The 12,804-nt window shown below is 43.4% G+C and overlaps 1 protein-coding gene across 3 annotated transcripts in view; it reads right to left on the reverse strand.

Annotated features, from left to right (window-relative positions):
* Positions 1-3,242: 3,242 nt before the first annotated feature.
* The window catches only part of znf106a (zinc finger protein 106a), a 138,005-nt gene continuing 128,443 nt past the window's right edge, over positions 3,243-12,804 (reverse strand). For all 3 annotated transcript variants that reach the window (XM_063054475.1, XM_063054487.1, XM_063054483.1), the window contains 5 exons: positions 12,033-12,152; positions 11,358-11,429; positions 6,510-6,581; positions 4,258-4,404; positions 3,243-3,646 (listed from right to left, as the gene is read on the reverse strand). In XM_063054475.1, the coding sequence (XP_062910545.1) occupies positions 3,590-3,646; positions 4,258-4,404; positions 6,510-6,581; positions 11,358-11,429; positions 12,033-12,152 (468 nt within the window). In that variant the 3' untranslated portion in view covers positions 3,243-3,589. The remainder of the gene's footprint in view (positions 3,647-4,257; positions 4,405-6,509; positions 6,582-11,357; positions 11,430-12,032; positions 12,153-12,804) is intronic.

Raw genomic sequence — 12,804 nt, forward strand, 5'->3', positions numbered from 1 at the left:
AAGAACTTGAAATATGGGAATTATCTATTTAAATACATCTAGTTATGTTTTGCCTCAAATTAATGAATAACGTAGCTAGAAAACCATTTGTGTTTAAGGTTGCCTACCCCTGCTATAGACCTGTTAGCCTGACATCAGTGGTTGGGAAGTTGTTGGAATCGATTGTTAGGGATGAGATTACGGAGTACCAGGAGGCACATGACAAAATAGGTCAAAGCCAGTATGGTTTCCTGAAAGAAAAATCCTGCCTAACTAGCCTACTGCAATTCTTTGAGGAAATTACAAGTAGGGTAGATAAAGGAGATGCAGTAGATGTGGTGCATTTGGATTTTGAGAAGGCTTTTGACAAAGTACCACACATGAGGTTGCTTCACAAGATAATAGCCCATGGAATTACAGGGAAGTTACTAGCGTGGGTGGAGCATTGGCTGATAGGCAGAAAATGGAGAGTGGGAATAAAGGGATCCTATTCTGGCTGGGTGCCGGTTAGCAGTGGAGTTCCACAGGGGTCGGTGTTGGGACCGCTGCTTCTTACAATGTATGTCAATGGTTTGGATTACGGGATTAATGGATTTTTGGCTAAATTTGCCGATGATACAAAAATAGGTGGAGGGGCGGGTAGTGTTGAGGAAACAGAGAGCCTGCGGAGAGACTTAGATAGTTTAGGGGAATGGGCAAAGAAGTGGCAAATGAAATAATCGGGCAGACTATTATTTAGATGGGGAGAGATTTCAAACTGCAGAAACTCCAAAGGGACTTGGGAGTCCTTGTGCAGGATACCCTAAAGGTTAACCTCCAGGTTGAGTCAGTGGTAAAGAAGGCGAATGCAATGTTGGCATTCATTTCTAGAGCTATAGAATACAAGAGCAGAGATGTGATGTTGAGGCTCTATAAGGGCCTCATGAAACCACACTTGGAGTATTGTGGGCAGTTTTGGGCTCCTTATTTTAGAAAGGATACACTGACATTGGAGAGGGTTCAGAGAAGATTCATGAGAATGATTCTAGGAATGAAAGGGCATTCAGAATGTATGAGGAACCTCTGGCAGCTCTTGGGCTGTATTCCCTGGAGTTCAGGAGAATGGGGAACTCAGAGAAACATTCTGAATGTTAAAAAGCCTGAACAGATTAAATATGGCAAAGTTATTTCCCATGGTAGGGGAGTCCAGGACAAGAGGGCATGACTTCAGGATTGAAGGACGGCCAATTAGAACAGAGATGCGGAGAAATTATTTTAGTCAGAGGGTGGTAAATCTGTAGAATTTGTTGCCTGTGGAGACCAAGTCATTGGGTGCATTTAAGGCAGAGATAGATAGGTTCTTGATTAGCCAGGGCATCAAAGGATATATGGAGAAGGCAGGGGAGTGGTGATGACTGGAAGAATTGGATCAGCCCATGATTGAATGGCAGAGCAGACTCGATGGGCCGAATGGCCAATCTCTGCTCCTGTATCTTATGGTCTGGTGTTAAATCTGTGTCAACTTCATGAGAGGTCGCATAATCACTGAGTGATAGAAACTGCTTCAGTAAGAAAGTCAGGATCACCCTGGTTAGGTCTGGAGGATGTGGATGTCACTGAGGATAGAGGGTGGAGGTAGTAACAGAAGACTGGTCAGTTAAATAAGTCTCATTCAGGGTTGAAGGTCAAGGTGGATCAGCTTAATGCCAGTCATTTCAGGAACAAGGGTCGATGTCAATTGGCAGACACAAAAGAAGTACGAAATGGAGTAAGTGTCTTCGGTCCTGGCTGGAGAAAGTGAATGGTAGAACCATGAATGGTAAAAAGTCAACACGAACATACATTGCTTACTACAGACATGCAGCAGAGATCCACTAGGACTCCGAATTCCGCACAGAAAGCACCCAGGCCCGTGATCTACTGGGAAAGTTAATGGAATTTCAAGGAGATGTGTGTGGCAAGTTTCTACAGAGTGGGAGGTGCCTCAAACACACTGCCAGGGGCAGTGTAGAAGCATACATAACTGTGGTGTTTTAGAAACATTTAGACAGACGTGATATTCAGAGAATGGAGGGATATGAATCATATGTAGGTAGAGAGGTTTCATCATGTCACAAGACCATGCCCTGAGGAAGGCGCCTGAAGGGAACAGATACAGTTCGGGACACTGCCTTGATGTTTGGCAAGTATTTCTGTATAGTCTCCAGCATTAAGACCATGCTTTGGGAGGTCTGAGGTTCATAGATTTAAGCAATGCTGGAGGACCAGGGAACTCAGAATAGAGAAATATTTCTGATTCCCTGAATTACAGATTTGCCTCAAGCAAATCTCTCTGGCGTGAAAGGGAGAGCTAGTCTTTGTGGATGGAACACAGGGGTTTTTATACTAACAAAACAGAAAGGACAACTCATCGTGCACCAAATCAGCTGTAGAAATTCAGAAGTTGCATTTATTTAGATCCTTAATTTTTAAATTGTTGTAAAATCACTTACTGTAAATACACTCATTCCCATCAGGTTCACACAACTTCCAGCCCTACAGGGCTACAATGTGGTGACACACATCCCTCACTCTGCACTTGCAGCCACTTACTCTACATGAAGTCACTGAACTCCATATGGCCATACAACACTCCGAACCTAACATACACATACGATAAACAGAGAGGGCAGGGTGCACATCACAGACAAGAGAAAATCTGAGCAACACACACAAAATGTTGGAGGGACTCAGTAGGCCTGGCAGCATCTATGGAAAAGAGTAGTCGACGTTTTTCCATAGATGCTGTCTGGCCTGCTGAGTTCGTCCAGCATTTTGTGTGTGTTGCCCACATCACAGAGCTCAATTCTCATCATTCCTTGTTATCTTGCCCACATATCAAAATTGATACTTTTTGGCTTAAAATCTTAAAAAAAAACACAACTTTACTGAAAACAAAGTATGCAGGTGGGGGAGGGGAGAGAACCACAAGGTGAGACTCCCCCACCCTCACTTCCAAAATCAAAGCACATTCTCAGCCAAGATCTCAATAAATATATTGACACCATTCTGTAGCAAGCATCACATGGTGCCACAGATCCACCCATCTCCATTTGGCCTCCAGAATAGACCAGGGAATCTCAGCAACAAGGCTTGGCTGTGATCAGCTCTCTCCTACTCCGTAACACACACACAAACCACACTTCATCCAAGGACAGATTCGAAGTTTTGTTTGCAGTTTGATGTTGAATTATCAAGCAACAAAAAAAAAAGAAACACAACTCAACACAAGAGGAGCAGGTAGGTAAAATAACCAACTCCAGTATTAAGGAATCAGCAAGGATTTCACGGTCAATTCAATGAACCATGAGAGATTTCTCCAAGTGTCGCATTCAAAAACTCCATGGATGAACACTGAAATGGCACAGACCACAACCACATATCTGCGCAGCTACTCATCGATACTCCCATCATTTCACATTCTCACAAGTTCATCCTTCACCCAGTTAGCAGGCAGTAGATCTAGACCAGCTGTGTGAACTCCGATCTGCTGTAAGGTGTTGGAATCTGTCAACTTGGAATGACGCAGGCGGATCACGGAAAGATCATTGTGGAGTTTTAAACTGCAGCCCAATTTGGGAGGTTGAATGCCTCATGGGTCCAGGTGGCTATTCTCCTCAGCATGTTGGCAGAGGTGCTTGGGAAATTCCTGGGGAAAATCAAAAAATTCACCACAGCACTGATGAATAAAGCAGTGAACTACGACATTTCTGCAAAAGTCCTCACGCTACCTTTGCCTGCGATCTGTTTGGGTAACAGAGTACAGGCTGGCTCATAATCAACAAATAATATGGAGTTCCTTGGAGCAGCACAGTAGTGTAGTGGCTAGCACAACACCATACAGTAGAGGTGAACCAGTTCAATTCCCACCAGTCCCTATAAGGAGTTTGTACGTGCTCCCCAAGACTGCATGGGTTTCCTCCCATAGTCCACGGATGTACTGGTTGGCAGGTTAATTGGTTATTGTAAATTGACCCATGATTAGGCTAGCATTAAATCAGGGAATTGCCAGGCAGCATGGTTCAAAGGGCTGGAAGGGCCTATTCCGTGCTATCTCACATTTATTTTATTTGCTTATTATTTTTGTCCAACCACCCCTTGCAGCCTCACTAAATACAATCACTGTACCCCTTACCACTGCCTGCTGTCCCACATAGCCACTGATTGATACCCAGCCTGAAACTCACGAACACCTCACCCAGAGAACAAAGTGCAACACATCCTTTTCCCCACACCCGTTTCACAATACCCCTCTCTCACCTGTTTGGACCCATTCCTTAAAGTGAAGAAAGCATCACAGTTACGCCAGCGACACTTCAGGGTGTGGACAGAGTTGTTGTTGTGCTCAGTCAGTAGGTGATGCTTCAGGTGCTTTAAGACGCCGAAGATCAAACTGCAGCCCGTCCACTGCAGGAGAACAGAAACAGAGTTAACAGCAAGTGGGATGGAGGGACACAGGGAGTACCAGAAGACACACCCTCCAAACATGCAACACCTAATTTTGATCTGGCATACGCACAATTCTAAAATATATGACTTAGGTGCTGACTCTCTTGGGGCTCTAGCAGTCTGAGAAAACAAAACAGAACAGCCAGATGCAGCAGAGCTTGCTAAGGAGGGATGAACACAAAGTGTGTCTCCATTCACTTACCCCAGGGATCCCCAACCTTTTTTGCACCGCGGACCGGCCGACTGGGTGGGTGGGTGTTAATTATGACCAGAATATAGGTGATAAGTCAACTCTAAGTCACTTATAAGTGGTTAATAAACTCAATTTCATTTCTAAAGGGGTTTATCTAATGAATTTAATATTAAACACACAGCGCATATTTTCCTCACCTGAATATAGTGATAAGTCAATTATAAGTGTGACGAGAATACACATAAAATTAAGATGTTTGCTGGCCTGGGTTAGCATCAGTGACATCAGCAAGTGGTCTGCCACCTGCCCTCAGGGGAAGGAGAGATAAGGAACAATGGAGCAGCGTCTGGAGATGTGTAATGAAGGGACGTGGGAGAGAGAGAGCTGTCTGGAGCGGCTCCCCCTTTGAACCCTGAACTGTTTGAAGTGATGGACAGGCGATACCCCAGCAGGGGGATAAAAAGGGACAGGTTCGCTAAGGCAGGACACACGCCACCCGAGGTAACGAGACCCTGGAAGCGGTACGCCTCTCACGAGTTGGTGAGAAGTACCGGACAACGCACAGGGTGGAAAGGTACGATCAGCGGGAACCCGGTGTGTGTCCGCCCTTGCCTGGGTGCCGGGTTCACTGCAGAGGATCAACCGCATCTGGAGGAGGGGTCACAGTCGGTGACCTCAGGTGACATCACCAAAGACCCGCCCAAAAGTTGCTTGTGAGCCATATCGCCGGTCTGTGAGTGAAGCAGTGTCTGAATGATCAGTTGTTCCTGTTCTCTCTCTCTCTTCCCCCACGTTGTCCATCGCCATGGCAACGATTACTGCGAACTGAACTACTAAACTGGACTGAACTTTGAGTCACTTTGAAATTTGGTCATTTACCCCTAGACAACGATAGAGCTTGATTGATGCTGTTATCTTAATTCTGTGCACATGTGTGTTTATCATCGCTGAACTGTTGCATTTATTATCCTTTCGATTACTGTGTTGCTTGTTTCTTAAATAAAACTTTCTTAGTTCTAGTACTCCAGACTCCAACCGAGTGATCCATTTCTGCTGGTTTGGCAACCCAGTTACGGGGTACGTAACATAAGTCACTTATAAGTCAATAGCATAACATTTTAAGTAACGTTCGGATATTAAACACACAGTGCATATTTTCCTCGTATGAAGATATAAAATCATCGCAACACACCAATATCGGTGAATCAGTGGGAGCCCTGGGCTTGTTTCCCGCAACGAGACAGTGCCTTCAAGGGGTGATGGGAGACAGTGATACTCGAAGGGGGTTCCTTATATCCAGTCTATTCTGCTTGGTAGAGATATGATGTTGGAAATGGAAGCAACGTTTTCAGTGCTTTTGCGGCTATCTCATGATATTTAGCCTTGACTTTGATCCAGAATGCCGGCAGAGATCTTATGTCAAACATACTTTTCAGCCCGTCGTTATTTGCAAGCTGGAGGAGTTGATCTTCTTTCCGTGCTGACATGGATGACACGTGTGTAATGACCACGCGTGTGTTCAAGTTCAACAGTGGGCGTGACAGGGAATGAGGAAAGGTGCAGCTGACTCATTTAAAACAGGGTTACCAGATTGGCTTTTTGGGCATCAAATTCCAGAAATCAGGCCTTTTCCCCAATGTGGTTGGCGTCAGAAAATTCATCTGGCTTTTTCCTGGCTTTTTACATGCACGAAATTATTTGCACGAAAATTACATACCATCCTTTTTCTAAAACATTTTCCTTTAAGAAAAATGTTTTTTGGTCAGTTACATTTGGCACACCAAGTAGTCTGGGCAAGAAGGCACTAACTGGCAAGTCGGCAACACGGGCACATCGCCAAATCATATCGTTTCCTCGACCACTGACTTACCCAACAACGATAGTTCTGCATCAGGTTCAGCCGCACTGCCTGTATGCTCCCGTCATAACAGCCCGTGTAGATCTACAGGCAAAGAACAGCAGTTCTCAAAAACAATTTGAACTTGTTGTCAGTCTAGAAAAAAATACCATTTACAGAATTATACAGCACAGAAACAGGCCTTTCATCCTATCACTTCTATGCTGACCAACAAGTACTGATCCATATTAAATCATATTTACCAGCACTTGGTTGATAGCCTATGGTACCGTGGCAATTTCGGCAGGTTTAGGGAACCTTGATTTCCGAAAGACATGGCTAAAAAGGAGGTACATAGCAGGTAAAGGCAGCAAAGAACAAATGAGCTACTTCAATGACGAGATCTTAAATAGATGTTTGGCATCTGAAAATTATGAGGGGTATAGATATGGTATATGCAAGCAGGCTTTTTCCACTGAGGTTGGGTGGGAGTCAACAAGTTGTGAGTGTGTGGAACAAGCTGCCAGTACAAAATAAGCTTGATTTCAACATTTTAGAGTAGTTTGGAAGGTACATGGATGGCAGGGGTACCGAGAGCAGTAGTCTGGGTGCAGGTCGATGGGACTAGGCAGTTTAATTGCTTTTGCACAGACTAGATGGGCTGGAGAGCTTTTTCTGTGCTGTACTTTTGTATGATTCTATGACTAACACACCCAGCACCAATCCTTGCAGCGCATTATTAGTTACAGTCATCCAGTCAGAGGGGATCATCTACTACCACTCTCTGACTTACCCGGCAAAGCTAATGGTGAATCCAATCTATTACCTCACTGTGAATATCTAGTCACTGAACTTTCTTGACCAACTTCCCATGTGGGACCTTGTCAAAGACCTTGCTAAAGTGTGTGGACAACATCTACTGCCTTTCCTTAAAAAACTCTATAAGATTGGTTAGATATGACCTACCACATCTCCTTTTCTCTACCCTGAGCGGATAGGCTGGTCCTGGACTTATTTCATAATTTACTAGCATAATTTACATATTACTATTTGACTATTTATGGTTCTATTACTATTTATTATTTATGGTGCAACTGTAACGAAAACCAATTTCCTCCGGGATCAATAAAGTATGACTATGACTATAATCCATATACAGTCCATGATTTCACTGCTGTTTGCCTCAGTTCTCTGGGCTGTTTCTATCTCCCGAGTAAATACAGATGCAAAACATCTATTTAAGATCTCATCATCAAAGTACCTTATTTGTTCTTTGCTGCCCCTCATACCTCTATCAAATCTCCACTCAATCTTGTATGTTCTAAGGAATAAAGTCCTAACCTATTCAATCTTTCCTTATAACTCAAGTCCTCCAGTCCTGGCAACATCCATGTAAATTTTCTCAATACTCTTTCAACCTTGTTTACATCTTTCCTGTGGGCAGGTGAACAAAACTGCACATAATACTCCAAATTAGACTTCACCGAAGTGTTATACAACTTCAACATAGTATCCCATCTCCTGCACCCAATACTTTGATTTATTAAGGCCAATGGACCAAAAGCTTTCTTTACAACCATATCTACCCGTGATGCTACTTTCAATGAATTATGAACCTGTACTTCCAGATCCCTTTCTTCTACTACAGTCCTATCATTCACTGTGTGAGACCTCCCCGGGTTGGTCCTATTGAAGTGCAACACCTCGCACTTTTCTGCATTAAATTCCATCTGCCATTTTTCAGCCCATTTTTCCAGCTGGTCCAGATCCTGCTGCAAGCACGGATAGTCTCCCTTGTTGTCCAGTACCCCTCAATCTTGGTGTCATCCACAAATTTTCTGATCCAGTTAATCACATTGTCATCTAGATCATTGATATGGATGACAAACAACAAAAGACCCAGAACCAATTCCCGCAACACTCCACTAATCACAGATCTCCTGTCAGAGAGGCAACCATCTACTACCAGTCTCTGGCTTCTCCTGCAAAGACAATGTCTAATCCAATTTACTACCTCATCTTGAATGCTAATGAGACTGAAACTTCTTGGCCAGCCTCCCATGCGGGACATTGTCAAATGCCTTAATATTTTAAGTCCATGCAGACAACATCCACTGCCTTGCCTGCATTAACTTTCCTGGTAACTTCCTCAAAAAACCCCTGCTATGCACAAAGACACGCTTGCTATCCCTAATCAGTCCATGTCTATCCAAATACTCAAATATCCAGTCCCATAGAGTACTTTCTAATAACTTTCCCACGACTGATATCAGGCTCACCAGCCTATAATTTCCTGGTTTATTTTTAGAGCTTTTTTATTACAAACAGCAGACCAACATTGGCTGTCCTCCAGTCCCCTGGTACTTCAATTGTCGCTAAGGATGATTTAAATATTCTGCTAGGGCCCCTGCAATTTCTGCACTTGCTTCCTACAGGATCCAAGGGAGCATCCTGTCAGGCCTTGTGGATTTATCCACTTTAATTTGCCTAAAGACAGCAAACACCTCCTCCTCTGTAATCTGTATGTGGCAATGATCCACTGCTGCTTTGCCCCACTTCTATAGACATTGCATCCATCTCCCGAATGAATACAAATGTAAAAACACCCAACTCTTTTGATTCCACGCATAGATTACCATTCTGACCCTCCGGAGGACAAATTCTGCCCCTTGCAATCCTTTCACTCTAACATATCCATAGAATCTCTTCGGATCCTCCTTCACCTTGTCTGCTAGGGCAACCTCATGCCTTCTTTTAGCTCTGATTTATTTCTTGTGTTCTCTTGCATTTCTTATACTCCACCATACCTCATTTGTTCCTACCCACCTATACCTGCTATGTACCTTCTTAACCAGTACTACAATCTCTCTTCAAAACCAAGGTTCCCTAAACCTGTTATCATTACCTTTTATTCTGCCAGGCACATACAAGCTTTGTACTCTCAAAACTTCACTTTTGAAGGCCTCCCACTTACCAACAACACCTGTGACAGAAAACAGCTTGTCCCAATCCACTTGCCAGATCTTTACTGATACCATCAAAATAGTTGTTTGTCATCTATATAAACAGTGTGGATAATAATGTGGTAAACTGGATCAGCAAATTTGTGGATGACACCAAGACTGGGGATGTAGTGGACAGTGAGGAAGACTATCAAAGCTTGCAGCAGGATCTGGATCAGCTGCAAAAATGAACTGAAAGTGGCAGATGGAACTTAATGCAGACAAGTTGAGAGGATTTTGGAGTTGGGAGGACAAACCAGGGAAAACAAATTTACAACGGTGAGTGGTAAGGCACTGAGGGGTGTGTTAGAACAGAGGGATCTGAGAATACAGAGCAATAATTCCTTGAAAGTGGTGTCACAGGAGAAAGGATCATAAAGAAAGTATCAAAGCATTAAATACAAGAGATGGGATGTTATGTTGAAGTTGTACAAGATGTTGATGATGCCTAATTTGGATTATTATGTCCATTTCTGGTCATCTCCTTACAAGAAATATATCAATAAGATTGCGCAGAGAAAATTTACAAACATATTGCTGGGACTTGAGGACCTGAGTTAGAGTGAAAGGTTGAATAGGTTACAGTTTATTTCCTGGAGTGTGGGAATGAGAGGAGATTTGATAGAAGTATATAAAATTGAGGGATATAGGTAGGATAAATGCAAGCAGGCCTTTTACACTGAGGTTGGGTGAAACTAGAACATGGGTTAAGGGTGAAAGGTGAAATGTTTAAGGGGAGATGAGGGGGAGCTTCTTCACTCAGGGGTGGTGAGATTGTGGAGAGAACTGCCTGTGAAAGTAGTGAATGCTGGTTCAGTTTCAACATTTAAGAGAAATTTGGATAAGTACGATACAGGAGGGCTATGGTCCAGGTACACATTGATGGGATTAGGCAGAATAATAGTTCAGTACAGACTAGATGGGTCAAAGGTCCTACTTTTGTGCTGTAGTTTTCTAATTCAAATGCTCATTCAGATGTTTCCTAAATGTTGTGAGAGTTTATCCCCTAAGCAGTACATTCCAGACTCCAACCAGCCTGTGGGTAAAAAAATTCTTCATTAGATCCTTCCAACTAATTACCCTCAAGCCATGTCATGTTTTAGATAGCTGTGTAGTATAAAGTTTGCTGTATCTATGTCCCTAAGAACTTTGTTTACTCCCCATAACAACTATAGGTCAATGCTGTCGCTCCAAACTCATACATCCTTGAGGCCACCATCAGGTACTTGATAAATGAAAGGCAGCAACTATGATCTTTATTCAAGGGCAGTAGAGATAAAATTGGGTATCACAGATGGTCAACATGGTTCTGTTAGGTGGGGGAGAGATCAGTTTTGAACAATCTGCATTTTTAAGAGATAAAAAGTGCTTTGATGAGGGCAGTGTAGTTGACGTAGTTTATGCTGACTTCTATAAGGCATAAGGTCCCACCAAGGAGACTGATCCATGGGATGCAGGATCACTTGGTGCATTGAATCTAAAATAGATAATAAGAGACAGAGGGTGATGGTGGAGGGTTGCTTTTGTGATTAGAAGCTGTGATCACAGAGACTGGTGCCAAGACCAGCTCTATTTGCTGTATGCAGAATTTGAATATGAGTGTACAAGGTATGATTAGAAAATTTACAGATGACATAAGAATTGGTGAGGTTGATAGTGAGGATTACTGAGGATAGCTTCCAATTTACAAGAAGGTGTTGGTAAAGCACACAGCAGATGGAATTTACTGTAATCCAGAAAGTGAGTTGATGCAGTGAATGCTGATCCCCAGTGAGTTAGTACATCTAGATGAGCACTTGAATTACCAAAGCACAGAAGATCAGCACAAAGATAGTGGCTAAGGGGCCTGTAGTGTGCTGTATGACTATGATCCACTCACCATGCTCTTGTGTATGACCATACACATCACCATGTCCTTGTGTCCCCCATAAACTTGCAGGCGATCGTGGGACTAGACAAAAGAAGAAACAAAAATTCTTTTAGACTTCCTGCTTCTCAGGCTCCTCAATTTCCAAACAGGTGAAAAGACCAGCACCAGTCCCAGGATCACAAGTGCTGCAGAGCCAAGGGCACCCTGATAACTACAGGCAGCAAGATGCACATTCCAAGAGTCATCTTGAATGAAAACTGGGAATGTTTGGGGAAGAATTTCAACATCTATGACAACAACTGAAACCAAGGGTATCACAGTAGAAAAGCGGCCAATCTGCTGTGCTGGTGGAACAAGGAGAGATGAGGGGATAATGCGCTATAGGACTAAAGGAGGCCACAACATTACACAAGACTACTTTCCCCTCCACATATCCACAAAGCCAAATAGCAAATCACATTATCAGGAGTAAACCTGACAGAACCTCTTGCAAGTTGTAAACAATGTCATGGGGGAGAATCGCAGACTCTAATGACTGCAAGGAGAACCGTGAGCTCCAGTCACCATCCTGTGCCAAACTGTGATTTGGAGACAGGCTGAGGTCCATGATTGACCGCATGTCTCACACACAAGACCATCCAGTGGAGGAGACTGTTTTGGACCTGCAGACACCACTATCCTTACCTGCAGCTCGTAGACACGCACCAACTTGTCCAAACACGCAGTCACCATCACCTTGCCCAGGATGTTGACCACTGTAACAGCATGACTGTGACCTTTGTAGACCCGCACCAACTCTCCAGTCTGCAGAGAAGGAGCAAGAGCTATTCAATTCATTCCTGAACACACACCATCCACTAAAAATATGGTCAATGCCCGAGTTCAATCAGCTCCAGTCACTAAAACTAACACCTGTCTTGAAGGGAGTGAACAAAGGGAAGCTGCATGTTGGGAAAATCTGCCTCCAACAGAACACTACTGTTCCCATTATCCTATGGTTCTTAAATTCTTCCCCTGTGACATTGTACCAGTAGCCACTTTATCATCATTCAATGTTACACACCACTCTCCTTTTATGCCCCTTTATCCCTGTTTACACATTACAGCTTCATGGATGAAAAGCTGTTGCTTTAACTGTGCAGTAACTCCCACACCTTGAGTGTTGACTGCTTGGAGAGCGGTAAAAGGCACATATTTCACAACCCTGAAACCAATCACCAGACAGACCAAGTAACTCCAACTACGCACAGCTTCTCTTCCTCCAATTCTTGACCACTGGCTGCATTTCAGTTTTGTAATTTCCAGTTAATTTGTTTTGTTTTGTTCATTTTATTTAGAGAGACAGCGCAGAATAGGCCCTTCTGCCTTTGAATCGTACTGTCCAACAACCCCCAATTTAACCCTAGCCTAACCCAGGACATTTACAATGACCAATTAACCTACTAAATGGTAGGTC

Source organism: Mobula hypostoma, chromosome 1 (assembly GCF_963921235.1).
Source record: "Mobula hypostoma chromosome 1, sMobHyp1.1, whole genome shotgun sequence".
NCBI lineage: Eukaryota > Metazoa > Chordata > Chondrichthyes > Myliobatiformes > Myliobatidae > Mobula > Mobula hypostoma.